At 37.0% G+C, this 23,672-nt stretch overlaps 1 protein-coding gene across 5 annotated transcripts in view; it reads right to left on the bottom strand.

Moving 5' to 3' along the window:
* Positions 1–617: 617 nt before the first annotated feature.
* Positions 618–23,672, bottom strand: part of LOC127438451 (serum response factor-like) — a 36,073-nt gene continuing 13,018 nt past the window's right edge. The window contains exons 3-8 of one of the 5 annotated variants that reach the window (XM_051694052.1): positions 14,631–14,889; positions 13,398–13,592; positions 12,977–13,078; positions 7,574–7,771; positions 7,033–7,109; positions 618–4,985 (exon numbers count right to left, since the gene is read on the bottom strand). In XM_051694052.1, coding sequence (XP_051550012.1) covers positions 4,896–4,985; positions 7,033–7,109; positions 7,574–7,771; positions 12,977–13,078; positions 13,398–13,592; positions 14,631–14,889 — 921 coding nt within the window. In that variant the 3' untranslated portion in view covers positions 618–4,895. Of the gene's footprint in view, positions 4,986–7,032; positions 7,110–7,573; positions 7,772–12,976; positions 13,079–13,397; positions 13,593–14,630; positions 14,890–23,672 lie in introns of those variants that run through there. The other 4 variants (XM_051694053.1, XM_051694054.1, XM_051694055.1 and 1 more) reach the window with 4 other exon arrangements.

Here is a 23,672-nt window from a genome sequence, read left to right as displayed (position 1 = left end):
ACTAGGCTTTTCAAACCTGCAGTAAAACACATTCAGTTCATTAGCCATTTGATGATTCTCTACAGAGCAAGGGGGAGGTGTCTTATACTTGGTAATGATTTTAAGGCCTTTACGTAATCCCGTTACATGTATTCCGTTACTCCCCAACCCTGCATATAACTAGATAGGTAAATAAAAAAAAAAAAAAAAAAAAAAAATGGGAAATTCAATGGGAATATAATTGTAATAACCTGAAATAAATAAATAAATAAATAAAAATTAAAAAAAAAAAAGGTAAAAAGTGGTTTATCTGTTGTCATGATGAAAGGTCAGTCAAAAAAACTTTATGGAAGGCAAGACACAAGTGTCCATTCTTCAACATTTTACTGCAACTGGATATTCAGTTTCTAATATTAATAATATACGCAGGCTGTTATTAAACAATTTTGTTTAAGTTTAAACTGCGAAAGAAAAAGAGGTTAAAACTCATCGATGATATCCCATCAGGCATCAAGCAATTTTTAAAAATAATTAATACCATTTATGATCGAAGTGCTTCGTTACTTTCACTATTCCTTACTTTCACTATTACTATTACTTTAAATGATTCATACTGTGCATTCATGAAATTATTCATGTTATTTTATTATAAAAGAAAGCCTGACACACAGTATTTCTTACATAACAAGTGTGAATTATTGGTTAAAAATAGTTTCATTTCATTTTTTGTAATGTCAACTACATTTTAATCAAATTAACAACAAGGCTTTCCTAGCATAAAATACAAATGCAAACAAACAAAAACTAAACTCTTGGTAAAATGGCACCATAGCATATAATTAACATTATGTACAAAGAACATAACCAACGAAGTGAACATTTCATTCAAAACTATGGTTACACTGAACTAAATTGGGGGGGGGGGGGGGCACTGACATATGTCTGTGCTTCATGGTAAAACTAATATATATACAGTCCACTGAATATCTCCAGGGTGCAGACACATTTTAATTCGCAGCCATATGAGCTACTTGCATATTGTAAAAAAAAATCTGATTATGAACAATAAGGCCCGTATATGGTACATTCAACACTTTCTTCTTGTGTTTACACAATTCCACACTATTACAGCTCTTAAAAATACTTTCAATTTAGACATACAAAGGTGAATCTCACCAAACCAGGTCACATACATACTTGACATTTTAAACAATACAGTACATCCTTATTTTTTCTTTTACCCCAATACGGTAATGAAAATTGGCACCCTGACTTGTCAAAAAATGTCTCAATTTCAAAATCTTAATGGTCCTTAAATGCGCTCAATTTTCTTTAAACAAAATATTTTTTCAAATTGTTTCAATTTCGGGTGAAATATGACCCAGATATGTTCTTGACAAGTTTTGTGAGATTCACCCGAGTAGAACATAAAAGTAAAAAAATAAAATAAAATAAAAAAAAGAAATTCTTACCCTGAATTTAAAATGTATTAATACTGAATAAAACAATAACATACTTTTGTTCTGGCTGCTTCATAAATCCCACACAATCTGATATCACAACTATGTTTTTTCTTTCTTCAAACCACTGAAATCAACAATATGTCAACCTCAGGTCCACAAACGAATAAAAAAACAGTATTCTTGACACTCTCAGTATCGCAGTGGTCCATTTAAATACATTTAACAGTATGAAAAAACAAGGCTTAATGGTCTATTTTGTCAAAAACTTGCTGTATGAATGTGGTATATGCCATTGAAGAATAGACCCGTGGACGCAAAGATCTCAACGAGTTCTCTTCATAGTTCTGTTGGTTTGTACCTCTGCACGAACATCTGTGAAGAAAAATCAAATCAAACATATATACAAGCAGACACTGGTGAAATGTACAGCCCTTCGGATGTCTCTTGAGAAATCCAAATTAAACATTTCTTTGAAAATCAAACACTAGTTTACATAATTACGGGTAAGGTGATAGAAATTTAAAAAATGACAAGACACTAACCGTTACAAAAATATGTGGGTGCGTGTTAAAGGTGTTGGCATTTACAGAAAAAATTAACTGTATTTGATTTATTTTTTAATATTTCGAGTTATATAAGAAGTAAAAATAACATGCAATTCTCAATCCATTCAGTACCAGATACAGATCATTTTTGTTAATATTTCAGTAAACTAAATATGACATGAAGAACCACAGAACATACCAGCTTGACTAAGAGCTAACTGAAAAATCAGCATCCACTTATTGACCAGTGACTGGATGATTCTCACGAAACTGTCAAGAAAATGTCCTGCTCAGATTTAACCCCAAATCAAAAGAAACAAATAAGAAATGATATTTTGCATAAAGCAAATGAAGTCTACATTTTGGACCATTGAGATATTTTGCATTGTGAAATTTGTTAGGACATTTAAGCACATTTAAGGCTTTCAGACGTTTTATTTTTACTATTCCCATTTTTTAAAATCATAACCTTAACACATAATTTTCTTTACTGTATTACAGTAAAAAAGTCCTGTTGTACAATGATTTTTAAAAAAGGCACTACCAAGAGATGATTAAATTATTTTAATAATACATAAATGTAAATTATTTATATATGATTAAATATATAAATAATACATAAATGTAAATTATTTATATACAGTATCTTTTTTTTTTTTTCAAAGTTGCGGTAATAAGAATATTATAACGACCACCTTTTCCGCACTGCAGTGCTGAGAAAATTATAATGACAATCTTTTTCACATTGCGGTAATGAGAATATTATATTGACCATCGTTTTCACATTGTGGTAATGAGAATATCATAATAACTGTCTTTTTCGCATTGCGGTAATGAGAATATCATAACTGTCATTTTCGCATTGCAGTAATGAGAATATTATAATGACCATCTTTTTTGCATTGTGGTAATGAGAATATCATAATGACCGACATTTTCACATTGCGGTAATGAGAATATTATAATGACCATCATTTTCGCATTGTGGTAATTCGATTTTTAAAACGACCATCTTTTTCACATTGCGGTAATGAGAATATTATAATGACAATCTTTTTCCATTCTGGTAATGAGAATATTATAATGACCATCTTTTTGCATTGTGGTAATGAGAATATCATAATTGTCTTTTTTTTCATTGGGGTAATGAGAATATTATAATGACCATTTTCGCATTGCGGTAATGAGAATATCATAATGACCATCTTTTTCGCATTGCGGTAATGAAAATATTACGATAATCATCTTTTTCGCATTGCGGTAATGAGAATATTATAATGACCATCTTTTTTGCATTGTGGTAATGAGAATATCATAATGACCGACATTTTCACATTGCGGTAATGAGAATATTATAATGACCGTCATTTTCGCATTGTGGTAATTCGAATTTTAAAACGACCATCTTTTTCACATTGCGGTAATGAGAATATTATAATGACAATCTTTTTGCATTCTGGTAATGATAATATTATAATGACCATCTTTTTTGCATTGTGGTAATGAGAATATCATAACTGTCTTTTTTTCATTGTGGTAATGATCTTTTTCACATTGAGGTTATAATAATATCATGTCTTTTTTGCATTGCATTATGATGCGGTAATGTAAAAATCATAACGACATTCTCATGAAGAGAATCGGAGGCAAAATGTAACTTCTTATTTGTTTCTTATGATTTTGGAGTAAAATAGGACCAGGACATTTTTTTTTACAGGTTTTGTGAGAATCACCTGATTGCGCAGTACCACATTTTTTACTTTAGGTACATTGTCATGCAGTGCAAATTCAAGTCAGTGTTTTTCTGTTACAGCATTGAGAAAGTGGCTAAAGCATGTGTTGTGTGATGTCTTTGAGCAGAAAAAGTACATTCAGTCTCACAATGAACATACAGTATAGTTTGGCACAGCATAGACATGGAATGACAAGTGGTCTTGTTTCAATAGTTTTACAATATGGAAGCCTTCTAAACCCAATCTGATTTAATTATAGCAGCACATGTAAATGACCTGATCATGTTTAGGTATAACAAATAATTGAGTAACAAAGACCATAAAGAAGGATGAGGGCAAAATCACTTCTTTTTTTAACCTTGAAAAGAAACACATACTATAGCGGTATTCAAACCATAGCCCCAAGTGAGTATTGATGGTAGTGCAAGAGGACATGGTGCTTATTTGCTATTTTAGAGTTTGACAGCCCCAGTCCTCGTTCATTTTCATTTTATATAAAAGAGCTATACAAGCATCCCCTTTTGTGTTCCAAAGATAGAAAGTAATTTGGTTTTCATACGAAAAGTCAACAAAATTAAATAATGACAGAATTTCCATTTTTAGGGAAACTATTCCTTTAAGTTACACTTAACTGCCACAAAAATGCAAAAGAGTCACAGCCAGCTAGCTTCAAAACACCAGTTCTTTAAAGAATCAAAATATTTGTATCTCAAAATTCACTGATCTTAAAAATAATCCCAAAATATGTGGAAGTGAAGATACAGTTCTTAAAAAAAAAATGATATCAAGGGTGTGGTAAACAGGTTTGAACACAAATTAATTTCAACTGAATTGAACAATCAAATACCCCTGTCCACCCTTTAATATGTGAGTCTTTGGGCAAAAGGTATAGTGCAGACCTCTCTATATCATCCTGAAATATAGATGCGTGTGTGTGTATACACATACAAAAATATGATCCATTATCACACTACACACCAAAACAAGTCCACAAGGAGACAATCATCTCTCACATGTCCCATCACACCTCTCATAATTGACGCATGGTATGGGTTAATGAAACAATGCAGCGAGAAGGCAGTAATAAATATAAAATGGCAGTTTGATTGCATGGCATGGGTGATCCCTGGAAAATCAGTGTGAGGGAAAGCTCACACTGGCCACATGTTTATGGGTCAGTCTCCTTTGGGATTGTCCAAATTAACCACTCGCAGCTCTGTGAGGGTAGCACCACTACTACCAGGAGGCTGCTGATTTATTAACATCTGAGAGGACAGAAACATAACTGTTAGATGAACTGGATTATGCACTCGTATCCATCTTGATAAGCATACATGCAAAGGAATGTGTTGAGGAGTCGGAAAGTATATAATTAGAATATTAAAAAAAATCAATCATACATTTAACTGCGTCCCCATAAAATAATCTGTTATTCCAAAGTGGCTTCTGTGTGTAATTTCTGCACCACCAGTGTCACCAAACAGAAATGCAAAAATTACATTTGGATCTTATGAAAATTATGTGACTGTGGTGACATATTTGCAAAATTATATTACATGGTTCATTGCACATATTGCGGCAGTTCTGAGGTGAAATATCCACTGTGTGATGCTAAAAAAAAAAAAAAAAATAAAAATAATAATTTTAAAGTTAAATGTTCTCCCAAACAGTAGAACCAGTTTTTTTTTTTGGAATGCCCAATTCCCAATGCACTCTAAGTCCTCGTGGTGGCATAGTGTCTCAATCCAGATGGCGGAGGACGAATCTCAGTTGCCTCCGCATCTGAGACATCAACCTGTGCATCTTATCACGTGGCTTGTTGAGCGTGTTACCACGGAGACATAGCACGTGTGGAGGCTCCACGCCATCCACGCAACACTAAATTCACCACGTGCCCCACCGAGAGCGAACCACATTATAGCGACCACGAGACCCCCAAACAGAAGAGGTTTTTAAGGTTAAAGCTCTATCGAGTTTTAAATCAAGAAACCCAGCCTCCCTACCCTAAACCTAACCGATAGTGTCATAACAGCAAATGTGAGATGAAAAGAGCACTCGCGTGCTCTTCAGGACTTGTTCAGCTGAGCTACTGTGTAATTTGATAGCACATGAACAACATTGTGAATGTAGCTGGTTACGTAATGCAAACTAGAAATGTGCATAAGTTATCAATTAATCAAGTACTCGTTCAGCTTTAAATATTCGATTAGTAAAAACACTTCTTGAATATTGCAATTTGATTTTTCTATGTGCCTTTGCCTTCTGTGGGCAGCAATGACACTGCTTCTCTCACCTAAATCTTGCCGTTACAATTCATTGCATTGTTTGGTGCTGTAGATGCATGGCATTGTTAAAGCAATAGTTCACCCAAAAAGAAAATCCTGCTATTATTTAAAGTAGTGATTCTCAACGGGAGCGGTACCACCCCCCAGGGGGCATTCAAAGGATGCCAAGGGGCGTTGAGAGCAGCAAATAAGTAGAGAGGGGGGGCGATAGGTTACAATTGGGGGGCGTTTATCACTTATAATAATCAAATCTATCGTCAAGCTCCTCTTTACATTAAAACGTTTATCTTGACTTGGAGTATATTAGCTGCCTCTCAATTATACGGGTTGGTTCGTATTTGTACCGCAGTTCATCTGATTTTGAAGTCTAGCGGCGCATCTGAAGTATCTGGTTTAGCAGCGTCAAATACACAGGCGGAGGCACAAACTCGGCTAATGCACCTGTATGGCTCTGTAGATGGATACACGCTCAATGGACAGAGCAGCGTGAGGCAAAGAAGGTGCGTTTTTACTCGCAGACCTGTCTCGAGCCCTTAAACGCATAGCTCTGCGAGAATCAGAGAGAAGCAAGGCGCGAGAAGCTGGAACCATTTAAATTCGGCACAGAATTCTACATGACCACCCTTGAATTCACTATAGTAACACTAACTGCCCTTTAGGGAGAAATAGACTGATAATAAACATTTTGGGCAAGCTGATAGTCCCACCCCAAAATGATGTCATTGGTTGAGACAATGTTGTTAAGTCCAGCCCAGCCCAGTCAGGCCACTCAAATAAACAGAAGGCAGTTTCATTTGGTGTCACTAGTGGCACAGGAATTACATACTTAACCTTTGACTTGTATTAAACCCTGAAGGTTCCTTTAAGCTGGCAAAAATCTTCAGCTGATTTCAACAACATGTCCAGTACATACAAGACCTCTACAGGGGAAAATGCTGTTATATTTACAGTAAAAAAGGCTTTATGAGTAGAAGTAAAAAGAGAAAATATTTCTACACAGAAAATGTTTCAGTTCTAGCTATATTACCGAATGTAGCGGAACAGCTGAGACTGGGATCTGTACAGTTCCAGGAGGTCCTGTGAGAAACATCTGAGGAACTGCACCTAGATGCAAATCAAAGAACACATTAAAACCAGAAACTTGTCATTTGTAAAAAGTGAAGCCATGGTGCTTTCACGTCAATGTCAGAATTACTATTATTAAGAGTTTACAAGTAGTAAAAACCATTCGCGTCTTTGTCAAACTCGTAACTACAAAATAATTTGTTGAAAACTCTGATTTTTATGAAAGCTCCAGCTTAAAAAAAAAAAAAAAAAAAAAAAAAAACAGCACCAGAAACCATATACCAAGAGTACAGTTTTGTGAGGGAGCTACTATTTGTCACTTTATTAAAGCCAATATTACCTGGTGCACTTTCTCTGTTCTTCAAACTCCAAAAAGACATGAACTCACCATTAAGACACAGAGACCCACTGAATCTATTTCTATGATTAAGCTTCAGTCGAACTTTAACATCAATATGTTATGCATGTTGTCCATTTCCACTATGCAATGGTGACCGGCTGACCTGAGTCTTGGCCTGGCGTGTGGGACACATGCATCGCAGTGGGTGCTTGTGGGAAGGTATTCAGCACAGTTAGACTCCCATCAGTGAGTCCAGGGGTGGATGCAGCATACATGACAGCTGCATGTGCTCCAGGGTACATCATGTGACCTGCCACTGAAGAAGGCACTGAGGAAGTGACTATAGTAGCGGTGTGACTTGCTGTGAGAAAAGAGAAATAAAAAAAGATCACTGTAACTTGAAAGTGAATTTGTCATTAGATGTTTGAGTGCATTTCATGTTATTAAATGGTCTGCGTTAAGAATTTAATTCAGGACAGTAAACTGATCAAATATTTACACATATTTACAGCCATCATGCAATAGAAGAATGTTGTTTTAAACTAGGGCTGTCACTAATATAAAATTTGGCTGACGATTAATTGTCAAACAAATAACTGTGATTACGATGATTAATTGTCCAGCAAATAATTGCGATTATGACGATTAATTGTCAAACAAACAACTGCGATTATGACGATGAATTGTCTGTTTTAAGGCTATCAAGATTGTCAATTAATTGTTCGTTTTAGGGCTTTCACAATTATGACAATTAAAAGTCAAACAAATCATTGCGATTATGACAATTAATTATTGCAATTATGGTGATTGTCAAACAAATAATTACAATTAGGACGATTAATTGTCTGTTTTAGGGCTCTCAAGAGTATTTACATTTACATTTATTCATTTGGCAGACGCTTTTATCCAAAGTGACTTACAAAAGAGTAATACATTATAAGCGAATCATCTTAAGGAGACAGTGGTACGAAAAATGCTGTATTACAAGTTTCACTAGCATCAGAGTAGTATTCAAGACAGATTAAAGTGCAACAAGAATTTTTAAATTTTTTTATTTATGATTATGATTAATTGTCCATTTTAGGGCTTTCACAATTATGATGATGAATCGTCAAACAAATAAATCCGATTATGACGATTGTCCATTTTAGGGCTTTCACAATTAGGATGATTAATTGTCAAACAAATAATTGCGATTATGACGATTGTCGGTTTTAGGGCTCTCAAGATTATGACGATTAATTGTCATACAAATTGTCATTCTTTTGTCATAGGTGTTTGTGTGCTTCATAAACCTTAAGAAGTCATTTATTCATATGATCTCCTTTTAAAAACTTATTAAAAATTATTTTAAATATCATCATTTTTTAAATGCTTTAAAGCGCTCTCTTTTTTTGGTCAACTTAAGTGCATTTACACTTGTTGTTGAAACCCAGCCAACCTGTATAGCTATTATATTATATTATATTATATTATATTATATTATATTATATTATATACTCTCTCCTCTCCACCAATAGCTGGTGTATAGAGAGCGTACTGATGCACTATGGCTGCCATCACATCATCCAAGTGGATGCTGCACACTGGTGGTGGTTGAGGAGAGTCCCATTCACTGTGTAAAGCACTTTGAATGTAGTGTCAGAAAAGCGCTATATAAATGTAATGTTCATTCATTCACAATATTATATTATATTAAAGTATGCAATAGTCAAATAATTATATCCAAAATTCTTCAAATTTTACACGTTACTTTAAGGCTCTCCGATTAAACCCACTAACCTTTTTTTTCACATGAAGAAAGACCTTTGAGATTCTGTATTTTTTCATTCCATCATCTTGGGCATGACACAGGGCACCTCTGTGTTACTGCCTGTCATTAACACTGCGTGTATGCAACCACGACGACAACTAACATTTGCCATTACACAATCGATAAGTGAAACCGGAGCGCTTTGCATTCACAAAAATCCTTGTTTAGATTTTCGTGGGAGTTTGGCGCAAACCTCCGCTGATGGCGCGTGCATCACAGCACTTTAGGTCTGGTTCAGAAGTGGTTCTTCACAAGCTCTTCTTGAGCTGCACTCACTCAGAGCGGTTCCTGGTGCAGATCAGTGAGACAGTCGGAGTTCAATTGAATGAGACACTCAAACATGCCGTTCATTCCCTTATTCGGACAGTAAAGTGTGATTGGAATTTAAAGTGCACTATAATCGTGATTATCTAAAATAAGACAAGACAATTATGTAATAATTGTGACAGGCCTATTTTAAACCAAACTTCTTGGGACACAAAGTGACCATGGTCTTTATATATTCTACAAAACAGGTCCAGTTTGGTCCTTGCTAATTTTTGTAAAGTTTTAGCATCTCAGATCAGCCCACTTAAAATGGTAGGTTTCCTTGTAGGTATGTGCCGATTTTTAAATTCTGGCCGATGGCAATTAGCTAATATTTATTAGCGCTATATTATGGACTTATATTAAGTAATAGTAACAGTGGAAATGAAAGTGACAATTAAATATTCAGCATTGGGCACACTAAATATCCAAAATTGGGCAAAATACTGATAAATAAAAACCACTTATGTTGACTGATAACCAATATGGTATTACGCATTCCTAATTTCTTGCACCAAAAAAAAAAATAATTTAGTTTTACATTTCCATTTCCATCCTCCCTATGACCCTTAGAAATAAACCACCTGTTTTTGCTATTGTACTTTTAAGGGGCCGTTCACATGAACATGTTTTTGCAATTGATTTTCTATGTAAACGCACTAGACAGACGACTTTGTTGCACCACATCTCGCTGTTTCTTCAAGTTAAAAAGAACTTCAACTGCTAAAAGCGTGTCTCGAGACAAGTGTTAGGAAAGCTACTCAAAAATAGCAATCCACTAAAAATTACTAATTACTTATCTAAAACTGTAATATGATTATTTAACTGATTACATCATGGGAAAAGTAATCACACTGCAAATTACTCTGCTTGTAAGTTACTTTATAAAACAATTTTCACAGAATAGTTTGTTTTTCCACTCAATGATTTCAAAATACACTGCCTGGCCAAAAAAAAGGTAGCATACCCTGATATTTCGTTGGACCGCCTTTAGCTTCGATTACGACATGCATTCGTCATGGCATAGTTTCAACAACCTTATGCAATGTCACAACATTTATTTCTGTCAAAAGTTGCATTAATTTTGGGCCGAGATCTTTTTTTGAAGACTGGAGAATCGAACCACTCCGTAAAGTCTTCTCCAGCACATCCCAAAGACATTCAATGGGGTTAAGGTCAGGACTCTGTGGTGGCCAGTTCATGTGTGAAAATGATTCCTCATGCTCTCTGAACCACTCTTTCACAATTTGAGCCCGATGAATCTTGGCATTGTCGACCTGGAATATGCCCGAGCCGTCAGGGAAGAAAAAAATCCATTGATGGGATTACCTGGTCTTTCAGTACATTCAGGTGCTCAGCTCACTTCATTGTACTGCCGCATAATGTTGCTGAGCCTAGACCTGACCAATTGAAGCAATCACAGATCATAAAACTGCCTCTAGAGGCTTGTACAGTGGGCACTATGCATGACAGGTGCATCACTTCATGCTCTTCCCTTCTTACCCTGATGCACCCATTGCTTTAGAATAGGGTCAATCTGGACTCATCAGCTCATACAAGACCTTTTTCCATTGCTCGACAGTCCAATCTTTATGCTCCCTAGCAAACTGAAGTAGTTTTTTCTGATCAGCCTCACTAACAAGTGGCTTTCTTGTGGCCACACAGCTGTTTAGTCCCAATCCTTCCGACATGGTTAAGAAATGAGAAGCTACACATTGCATCAGTTAGGGTTTAAAGAATTGTTGCCAACATATTAATCAATGCAATAATGATCCAATCATAGGCTCTTAAGTATCTGCTTATTTAAATCCAAATGGCGTCATTTGTTTTGGCCAGGCAGTGTAATGTCTATTTTTCCTTGTTTACTGTCATTGTCCCATCAGCTGTCACAGAAACAAAGAGGTAGGCCTACACATGAACGTTTTAAATGGTTTCTATGTAAATAATATTGTTTTAGAAATATGTGTTACCCAAGTGATGTACTTTAGTGCATTACACTACTTTTTTAACTACAATTAGATTACAGTAACCAATTACTTTTTAATCAGATTACACCCAACATTGCTAGTTTGTGGTCCATCGTATGTTAATAAGCTTGTGGTTGTGACATCTTAACTATGAAGATACTTAAATGAGCCATTTTGTTCTGGTTGGCCTGTTAGAACATCAAACTAATTTATTTGACAAGAGTGAAGAAAATCATGTTTTCTATGATAAGTCCTCTTATGGCTCCTATAAAGTCTTATGGGGCTTCTCCACCGCACTGTACGGCTCGACTCTGTTTGCGTTTTGGGGGTTTTCCACTGTGGATAGTACCTGGTACTTTTTTAGTACCACCTTGGTTGAGGTTCCAAGCGAGCCGAGCCGATACTAAATGTGACGTCAAAACCCTGCAGATCACTGACTGGTCAGAGATAATCGTCACTACCAGCGTCACTGGATTTGCGACATAGGACATCAACCCGCTAGTTTTAAAGTTACCAACAGCGATAGCAGTATCGTTTGTTCATGTTCACGTGACTTTTGAATTGTAAAAAGAAATGGCTGTGCGCAAAACCACACTGTGGTCAATAAACGAGGTGCAGACATTCCTCTCATTAGTAGCCGAGGAGAGGATCCAACGAGAGCTCGATGGGGTGACGCAAAACGAAAAAGTCTTTCAGGAAGTGTCTCAGCAGCTGTTGGCCGCACACGGCTATCACCGGACCTACCAACAGTGTAGGGAAAAGTTAAAAAAAGTGACTACAGAACCATCAAGGACCACAACAGCTGGAGTGGTTCAAACAGAAGAAAGTGGAAGTGGTTCGACCAAATGGACGCTATCAACGGCAATAGACTGGCGAGCAATGGGAGGGAGAGTGCCCTGGACTCGGCCACGGCATCCACGATGGAGGATGGTACGTTTTGTTACATTAACTCTACATTCTGCTTGAAAGCTTCACTTTATTTAGTTGACCAGCTACTGGAAAGCTTGCTTCTAAAACAACCAGGCCAATTTAACTGTTACACTTGTGTAAAATCACCATGCAACAACTGCTTTATGCTGCACAATGAGCTAGTAGCTAACAGCTAGCGATCGTGCTATTGTTTATGGTCAGTAATGTTCTTGAGTTGTTGTTGCTAGTTTGTTTTGTGTCGCAGTAATTCGTGCAATACAAGCAAATTGTACAAACTTTCTGTTTCAGTTTCAGATGTGTTTGTGTCGTGTTTAAGATGATGTCACGGCAGTAGAGGCAGCGCAACTATGATTATCAGCCTATAATCCCACTCATGTTGAGGCTGTACTAAACTGCAGTGGAAAAGCAAGCTCTGAAAAGTAAAGCGAGCAGAGTCGAGTCGAACCGTAACGTGCAGTGGAAAAGTGCCATTAATGAATCAATGATTGCAATGACTAATGGGAACAGAACAATATCTGTATTAAAGTGAAGAAGTTGTTGTTGTAAGTACCAGTGGATGTGGTCGAGGTCTGGCTGATCTCTGGGCTGCTGTCACCACTTTGAGGACTGGGATGAACATGGATGGCTTGTAACTGTTGAGGCATTGCACTACCTGGTGTACACGCACGACAGAAAACCCCTTTAGTGTGCTTGAAATTTATTTTGTAGACATATCAATTGTGTCTTTGAATACTAAAATTATAATTAAAGTTGTTGCAACGGATGTTTAAAAAGCAGTTGGTTGAGAGAATCTTTTTTAATTAGCTCCTTCTTGAGTTAACAACAAAGCAATTTCCATTGCGGCTGTACAAACATACTTATGAAAGTTGCAGCATGCAAATCTTTAGTGATCAACAAGTTTCCCTCTAGACAGCCAGAAATAAGACACCCACATGAACTGAAGCAAAAGACAGAGTATAAAACACACTGACCTGTAAGCAAGACAGCAGCCGGCAGGCGGAAGAGCGTGGTCTGTGTGGCAGGTTGCGTGTGAGTAGAGACAGCAACGGCGGCAGTGGTGCTAGCCATGGTGTAGGTGTTTTGCGTCTGTGGACACTGTATGGCCAGAGAGTGTGTCTGCAGCTGACTGAGAGGGAACGTGTGTGTGCCAGGCGGAAGCGAAGCGCCTGCGGGACACACAGCGACACCCTCAGCGAGTGGAGCAGAGCGGCATGTACATCCACCAAACACATATTTACATGGTCGAGGCCTAGTCACACTGAGTGTGAATTTTTAAGCGTGAAGTTAAGTCTGGTTAAAAACTTTTTTACACCCTCACTATTTTAAATGTGTATTATTAAAATTGTATGTACAACAACAGTGTATGTACATGCATCGCAGAAGATTTATTCCCACCACAGTGTCATTTCCAGCACATCTCAAATTCTGTATTGTTTAATAGAATTCTGTGCTGAAATGATGCTGATGGAAATGACATTTTTAACGTTTTTTTTTGTTTTTTAAATGGCCAACTCCTTTGTCTTGTTATTGTTATTCATGTGTTGCCGCCTATTGAGGAGGAAAAAAAAAATGAGAAAGAAATTTTTTTTTGAGAAAAAAAACTATTTCAGTGAGAAATTCTCCACAGTATGATTCAGGGTATCTGTACCCCACAACTGTGGGACAGTTGCAATTTTTTGTATAGATTATTTATTTCAACTCAATGAAAAATGCACATTTAAATTAGCCACTAATTTAGATCAAATGTATTTTATCTTTGTTAATATTTATTTCACTCTTTTATAAGAGATATAATGCAACACATGCATAGTAGATAACTTTTTTCATTAAAAAAATGAGTGGGTTTCATTTAGGTCTGCAAACTTCTCCCAGAAAGTGCTGAAAATTTGCGTTATACCCATGTGAATATTTTTGATACTAAAAATCCATTACGGATTTCTTCAGATATTCCATTCGTTTATTGCATAACTTATGGTGTGACTTATACGCCGTTATACAGACGAATCAGTCAGAAGCAGAATTCAGAGTATGCAGACATGCAATCAAGCAGATTAGTTATTGCGCATTATTAAAAACAAAGATGTCATGCAAGCTAATGCAACACGCCACTCTGGATAGACAAAAAGAGACAGTGTGGACTAAACAGGTAATGGGAAGACTACAAACATCATGCAACAAATGAATGAATGAACACAAGCCCTCACCAGGCATGAGCGTGAATCCAGGCAGCTGCATGACTCCAGCGGGTGAACTGGCCGTGGCTTTGAGCACTGTGCCGTTTGCACTGGAGAGGCTCTGAGCATTCATCCCTGCAGTCACCGGCCAGCAGGTGGCACTGTTCTGAGTCTGCATGGCAACTGTAGATGAGGAGGGAGAGGAAGAGGCCGATGACTGTGTGGTGGTGCTGCTGGTGCTGGTGGCTCCAGGTAAACTGGCAGGAGTATATGTAGGTTTCATCAATTCCTGTGACCACAAAAATGGAAATTAAAAGGTTTTTAGTGAGATAAAAATAAAATGATAGGTCAGTCGTTTTGAAGTAAGAGTTTATCATATGATTCTAATGTAGGGTCACTTCACTGGTAAGAAAGATGTTCAAAATCATCTATTCCAATAAAAGTTAAGACATAAAAGTAGTCACGTATTTTCCATGATACTGAATTACACTGGCATTTACTGCAAATGCAACTTGAAATGCATAATTTGTATGGATACATTTTTTCTACAGTTTTTATTTTATGTTTTTAAATATTTATTTTAAAGGCATAATTGACCCAAAAGTGAAAATCCTGTCATCATTTACTCAACCTCATGATGATTTTTTTCTTCTTCACAAAAAGAAAATGCAATTGGGGCCTGGGTAGCTCAATGGTAAAAGACGCTGGCTACCACCCCTGGAGTTCACTAGTTCGAATCCAGTGACTCCAGCCAGGTCTCCTAAGCAACCAAATTGGCCTGGTTGCTAGGGAGGGTAGAGTCACATGGGGTAACCTTGTTTTGTACATTAAATAGCATTAAGAATTCCATTCTCCATCATTTTATCACTGACACGGAAGCGTTGTTGTGTGCGTGGGTTGTGGTGTGTGTGTCAGTTAATAACTCCAGGTGGACACATAACAAAGGTTCCGCCCTCCCGACAAGTGTTTATTTTGGTTTATGCTGTATTAACAGTAAATGCATTAATTGCGCTTAACAAAAATGAATGCTTAAAATGTTTTAATCGCATGCGTTAACATGTTAATTCTGACAGCTCTAATTTTTACATATAACTGTTTTTAGTTTGTTATATATCATTGTGGCACTGATACGGAGTAGAACCAGTACTTTCGTGGACAATAAAGTTCTAACTAAATATTAAATAAACTAATTTATCTGCCATTCTTTTAAATAGGTAAATGAGAAAATTAAGACTATGTTTTTGAAGGCAGATCTTTTTGTTCATTAAAATAAGGTGCTCAAAATGTTGTGGTCATAACTGCAGTTTGTGCAAGTGTTTTGTACATTTTAAGATAAAAATTCCTACACAAAATCTTTCCATTTCCCTATTCATCATAACATTTATTAAAGTCACGAAGTTTTCACATTGCATGTAGGATTGATTGATCGAGGCAGAGACTGTCGCAACAACTGCGTGCGATGATAAAGGCAATTGTGTCATGTTGATCCCAAGAATGGCAGCTGCCTTCACAGGAAAACAGGTGTCCTCACAGCAAGCACAGCTATATCAGGCAGCTCTGAACGAAATCTACAAAACAGGGATGATAGACCAGGCAGTCTGTCCACTGACTTTTCTGTTCTCCTTCAGAAGAAAGGCAGAAATAGGGCAAAACTGCAATCTGTCAATATATAGCCACCAAGACCTTTGAGAGCTTGGTATGGAGATCGGACTGGATCTGATCTGATGTGGAGTTCAGAGTTACAGCATTTACATGAGCTGCCAAACAGCCACCACATCTAATATGAATTATAAAACTAAGATCAAAGGTCTGTGGCCTTTGACTTGGGCACTGAGACAAAAAGAGTGGGCATGCATTTTTCCTGGTCACATTTGAAGAGAGCATGTTTTAAACAGGTGCATTATACATGCTGGCATGCATGTGTCTGCATAGACTGATATATGAACCTCAGGGGTCATATTATATTTGTTTAGTGTGAGTGTACATGTTTGTGTTGGACTCAGAAAACTTATACACACCATAGCCTTGCTCTTGACTTATTAATAGGCTGTTTTGAAAAGACTTTATTGGATTTGGCTAAGCTGACACCAAAAAGTGTCAAAAATTCCAATTCTGCGGTAGCTTCACAGTATCCAGTAAGTAGCCCATTCCATATTAATAATACCATGGTATTCCTACAATGGCATCAGTACCCAAAAGCTTTTAATTACAATTTTTGCTTGTGATGTTGAATAAATGCCTTTAAGTTTCAGTATAAATTGCAAGACCAGTCATTTCGGCCAGTAAAATGGACAAAAAAACTGCAAAGTGCACATTTTATCCACATTTCCAAACAGATATTTCCATTAAAAACTTTAGTTGGACAAAGAGTAAACAATCTCTCTGGGGCCTCATGTCTAACTTCCAGCCAAAAGCTCCCAAGATGAACATATCTAAACTGACCCAGACCTTGGGGAAGTTGCTGCTCATCTTATCAACATGCCATTTACAAAAAGTAATAATAAACATCTAGGTCTGGGCAATACAGCAACAAATTTATCTCCACAATATATGACGTTATTACACATTTGTTTTGAAGAAAATAAATAAAAATGAAATGGGCAGTTAAAAAAAAAAAAAAAGATTTGTAGAAATGAATTGGACTTCCCAAATCTATTGCTATTTTTGTAAATGGGGCTTTTATCAAAGACCCAATTAAAATACAGAGACAAGGGGAGGGTTGAGTAAAGGCTAGGGCAGGGGTGTCCAAACTTAAGTTACTTAAAAAAAATAAAATAACCCACAACAAGTGACTAATTATTTCTCTAAAATTGTAATCATATCACTTTACTAATTACAATACTTTTAAGTTACTTCCTAAAACACTTGTCCTCTCAACAAATTTAAAATAATGTCTATATTTCTTTCGTTCATTGTTATAAATAATATATTAGAAATAAACATAACCCTATAATGTACTTAAAAGTAATTAAATTAAAAGTCAGTAACTGTAATCTGATTACAATCATTTAAAATGTAATTCATTACACTACTTAATGAACACAACTACTGTTGACTAAAAATTAATTAGTTTACTGTAACTAATTACTTTGTAATTGGATTACACCCAACACTGGAATGGTATCACAGCAAAGACACAGTTGAAGTCAGAAGTTTACATACACTTAGGTTGAAGTCATTAATACTAATTTTTTAACCACTCCACAGATTTAATATTAGCAAACTATAGTTTTGGCAAGTTGTTTAGGACATCTACTTTGTGCATGACACAAGTAATTTTTCCAACAATTGTTTACAGACAGATTGTTTTACTTTTAATTGACTATATCACAATTCCAGTGGGTCAGAAGTTTACATTCACTAAGTTAACTGTGCCTTTGAGCAGCTTGGAAAATTCCAGAAAATGATGTCAAGCCTTTAGACAATTAGCTTCTGATAGGAGGTGTACTGAATTGGAGGTGTACCTGTTGATGTATTTTAAGGCCTACCTTCAAACTCAGTGCCTCTTTGCTTGACATCATGGGAAAATCAAAAGAAATCCTCAGAAAAAAAATTGTGGACCTCCACAAGTCTGGTTCATCCTTGGGAGCAATTTCCACACACCTGAAGGTACCACGTTAATCTTTACAAACAACAGTATTTAAGTATAAACACCATGAGGCCACGCATTCATCATACCGCTCAGGAAGGAGACGCATTCGGTCTCCTAGAGATGAATGTAGTTTGGTGCGTAAAGTGCAAATCGATCCCAGAACAACAGCAAAGGACACTGTGAAGATGCTGGAGGAAACAGGTAGACAAGTATCTATATCCACAGTAAAACGAGTCCTATACTGACATAACCTGAAGGGCTGCTCAGCAAGGAAGACGACAATGCTCCAAAATCGGCATAAAAAAGCCAGACTACAGTTTGCAAGTTCACATGGGGACAAAGGTCTTACTTTCTGGAGAAATTTCCTCTGGTCTGGTCAAACAAAAATTGAACTTTTTGGCCATAATGACCACTGTTATGTTTGGAGGAAAAAGGGTGAGGCTTGCAAACCAAAGAACACCATCCCAACCGTGAAGCATGGGGGTGGCAGCATCATGTTGTGGGGGTGCTTTGCTGAAGGAGGAACTGGTGCACTTCACAAAATAGATGGCATCATGAGGAAGGAAAATTATGTGGATAAATTGAAGCAACATTTCAAGAAATCAGCCATGAAGTTAAAGCTCAGTCACAAATGGGTCTTCCAAATGGACAATGACCCCATGCATACCTCCAAAGTTGTGGCAAAATGGCTTAAGGACAACAAAGTCAAGGTATTGGAGTGGCCATCAAAAAGTTCTGTCCTAAGTCTGATAGAAAATGTGTGGACAGAACTGAAAAAGCGTGTGCGAGCAAGGAAGCCTACAAACCTGACTCGGTTACACCAGTTCTGTCTGGAGGAATGGGCCAAAATTCCAGCAACTTACTGTGAGAAGCTTGTGGAAGGCTACCCAAAATGTTTGACCCAAGTTAAACAATTTAAAGGCAATGCTACTAAATACTAACAAAGTGTATATAAACTTCTGACCCACTGGGAATGTGATGAAAGAAATAAAAGCTGAAATAAATCATTCTCTTTACTATTGTTCTGACATTTCACATTCTTAAAATGTGACAAGGAATGTTTTCTATGATCAAATGTTTGTGAAATTGTGAGTTTAAAAGGAATTGTGAAAAACTGAGTTTAAATGTATTTGGCTAAGGTGTATGCAAACTTCTGACTTCAACTGTACTTTGCAGGGCATGACATTAAGCATTGTCATGTGCTTGTCCTTCGGAAAAGTAAACTGGTCATTCGCTTGTCTGAGTAAAAAAAGTTACTTGTCCAAGAGATATAAAAAATAAATAAAAAAATAAAGGCAAAAGAAATTCCTCCATCGCCATCATTACAGCTAATTGGGATCACATTAAGAACACAGTGCAGAAAGACGGTTAAATTATTACTCATCCTCAAGCCTGTATGAATTTCTCTCTTCCAAGGAACACAAAATTGGATTTTTGGCAGAATGTTAGACACAGTCACTATTTACTAACACTGCATCTTTTTTCCATGCAATAAAAGTGAAACTTACATTTTGCCTAACATCTCCTTGTTAGTTCCACGGAAGATATAAAGTCAGACAGGTAGGAACAACATGAGGGCGAGTGATGATGACAGTATTTTCGGTAACACTTTACAATAATGTTCCATTCATTAACATTAGATAATGCATTAGCTATCATGAACTAACAATGAAAAATATATTTTTTCAGCGTTTATTAATCTTTGTCAATGTTAGTTACTAAAAAAATACAATTGTTAATTGTTAGTTCAAATGCATTAACTAAATGTTAACATATACAACTTTTTATTGCATTTTTTTTAATTTTTTTTATATGTTGGAATAAAAATGATCTTAGATTAATAAATGATGTAAAAGTATTGTTCATTGTTAGTTCATGTTAACTGATGTAGTTAACTAACATAAACAAATGAAACCTTATTGTAAAGGGTTACCAAATTTTTATTTTTGGGTAAATTTCTCATTAAGAAATGTATCTCAGTTCTCACCAGTTGCATTAAAAATGGCCGTTAATATTGACAAAATGCACTGAAAATGTTAACAGATAAAATCCTGAGAGAACCTTGCTGCTAAATACATTATGATGTATATTGAAAATAGGTATGCATATTAAAGATAGATAATATACCAGTATATTTTCAATTTATGTATTTTTTTAATGTTATAGTATTAATATGATTATATTATTAGACATGAACAGTGCATCCGGAAAGTATTCAAAGCGCTTCACTTTTTCCACATTTTGTTGTTACAGCCTTATTACAAAATGGATTACATTCATTATTTTCCTCAAACTTTATACCCCATAATGACAACATGAAAGAAGTTTGTTTGAAATCTTTGCAAATTTATAAAAAAAAATGAAAAAAATAAAAAAAATAAAATAAAATCACATGTACATAAGTATTCACAGCCTTTGCTCAATACTTTGTTGACGCACCTTTGGCACCAATTACAGCCTCAAGTCTTTTTGAGTATGATGCTATAAGCTTGGCACACCTATTTTGGGCAGTTTTTCCCATTCTTCTTTGCAGGACCTCTCAAGCTCCATCAGGTTGGATGGGGAGCGTCGGTGCACAGCCATTTTCAGATCTCTCCAGAGACGTTCAATCGGGTTCAAGTCTGGGCTCTGGCTGGGCCACTCAAGGACATTCACAGAGTTGTCCCGGAGCCACTCCTTTGTTATCTTGGCTGTGTGCTTAGGGTTGTTGTCCTGTTGGAAGATGAAACTTTGCCCCAGTCTGAGGTCCAGAGCGCTCTGGAGCAGGTTTTCATCAAGGATGTCTCTGTACATTGCTGCATTCATCTTTCCTGCCGCTGAAAAACATCCCCACAGCATGATGCTGCCACCACCATGCTTCACTGTAGGGATGGTATTGGCAAGGTGATGAGCGGTGCCTGGTTTCCTCCAGACATGACGCTTACCATTCAGGCCAAAGAGTTCAATCTTTGTTTCTCATGGTCTGAGAGTCCTTCAGGTGCCTTTTGGCAAACTCCAGGCAGGCTGTCATGTGCCTTTTACTGAGGAGTGGCTTCTGTCTGGCCACTCTACCATACAGGCCTGATTGGTGGAGTGCTGCAGAGATGGTTGTTCTTCTGGAAGGTTCTCCTCTCTCCACAGAGAAACACTGGAGCTCTCTCAGAGTGACCATCGGGTTCTTGGTCACCTCCCTGACTAAGGCCCTTCTCCCCCGATCGCTCAGTTTGGCCAGGCGGCCAGCTCTAGGAAGAGTCCTGGTGGTTCCAAACTTCTTCCATTTACGGATGATGGAGGCCACTGTGCTCAATGGGACCTTCAATGCTGCAGAAATTTTTCTGTACCCTTCCCCAGATCTGTGCCACGATACAATCCTGTCTCGGTGGTCTACAGACAATTCACTGGACTTCATGGCTTGGTTTGTGCTCTGTTAACTGTGGGACCTTATATAGACAGGTGTGTGCCTTTCCAAATCATGTCCAATCAACTGAATTTACCACAGGTGGACTCCAATCAAGTTGTAGAATCATCTCAAGGATGGTCAGTGGAAACAAGATGCACCTGAGCTCAATTTTGAGTGTCATGGCAAAGGCTGTGAATACTTATGTACATGTGATTTTTTTTTCTTTTTTTTCTTTTAATAAATTTGCAAAGATTTCAAAGAAACTTCTTTCACGTTGTCATTATGGGGTATTGTTTGTAGAATTTTGAGGAAAATAATGAATTTAATCCATTCTGGAATAAGGCTGTAACATAACAAAATGTGGAAAAAGTGAAGCGCTGTGAATACTTTCCGGATGCACTGTAAATTGGTATATAAATATGGAAACGGACTGATTCGCATGGCAGAGAAAATAGCTCAGATGCATACATCAGATGGAGCTTTAGAGGAATGAGAGGAGTAACAGGTCTTCAGGATGATGTATACGTCTGTGAGTCATGTGACGCCATGCGAGTATCGGATGTGTGAACGGCGAGCTCTGCGCACTTTGCTAGTTTTATTACTTTTATGACATAAACCGGACGATTCGATACGCTCTGTTCCATAACTGTTCTATGTCAGGAAAATATGTCAAAGAATTCAAAATCCTCAGGCTCTGGAGACATTAAAAGATACTTACATGCTCAAGCTGACACCCCCAAGCAGGACGCGAGCCTGGGAGTCCATTTAATCGGAGAGGTGCGGGGAATGCGACGAGAGATGCTGAAGATGTCGGCAATGCTGATGAAAGTCGTTGCTGACTTGGAGGATCTTGCTGTGATACGTCAATTGGCTATTTGTCAAAATTCTCTTTAACTTACCCCTTCAAAATTCCACTTGTCCCAGACAGGTGGACAAGCGTTAATGTCAAACCCTGCTGTGCACATGTACTTGTTCTCGTCAATATGTTCCGAAACCACGCATTATCTATCTATCTATCTATCTATCTATCATTGTGCAGCGTACATGTAGGGCCAACACAAGCATATCACAGAGCATAAAGTGTGATTAAAACTTGCATAACAAAGTATACAATATATAAATGATGCATAATGGCAATATAGAAGTATCAAGCCATTTTTATTATTATTACTATTACAGCAATGTGACCTGCAACACCTTTTATTTTATTTTTTCTACATTTGACCCCTAATAGAAAATGTTTGGACGACCCTGGGCTAGGTTATACTTTTTTTCCGTGTCCAGTTCCATCTCGTGCATGGTCGAGCGCTCAGCCTTTCAGAGCATCCTCTTTTGGACATATGCCCATATGGACGCAATCGACGCAGTTGCACTACGACTGCTTTGTGATACTCTTAGCAGTCAACAGTAGGTGCATGCACTGATGACACAAACTCTCTGCATGTCTAGAAATTATTGTCAATCAGTGGTGTGTGGCAATACTACCTGTTTTCCGGCCAATGGTAGATGGGGGTGGGGCAGAAGAGGCAGAATTGTTGGACAAAATAATTATTTTAGCCATTTCGTTTGGTCACTAGTGGTGCAGAAACTACACATTGCATCTTTAACTGGCCATATAAAAGAACTTTATAAAATAAAAGACATTCATAGCAACAGAGATATTCATGTTATTGCTTAATTTCAATTGATCAATCAACAAAATCATCAATTTATCATAAGTATATTCAACATATCACCCATTGCTATAAACATCATCATCCAAAGACCCCATTCGAACTGGGATAATATAGTGAATGACATTTTTCTAGGACAGGAGAGATTTGAAGAGCACCTAGATCTAATCTGACTGCATGTTCTTGAGTAAAAATTCATATAATATCTGGAATAAGCGTTGTCTGAGTTTTGATGTGGGAACAGGGATCCCATTCTCATGATTACTTTTAAACTAGGACTGCCAGCACAACTAGCTGAAGATCTGCTTCTCTTGAAACCATTTTCTACAACAGAGATTCTGGTTTCTAATTTTGCATGCTCACTACTCACCCTAAATCAGAAGGGAAAATGGGGGGATATGTAGTCCAAATCCGAAAACAGCTGCAGC

Source organism: Myxocyprinus asiaticus, chromosome 49, assembly GCF_019703515.2.
Source record: "Myxocyprinus asiaticus isolate MX2 ecotype Aquarium Trade chromosome 49, UBuf_Myxa_2, whole genome shotgun sequence".
NCBI classification, from domain to species: Eukaryota; Metazoa; Chordata; class Actinopteri; order Cypriniformes; family Catostomidae; genus Myxocyprinus; species Myxocyprinus asiaticus.
This window is presented reverse-complemented; position numbering and strand designations above follow the sequence as displayed.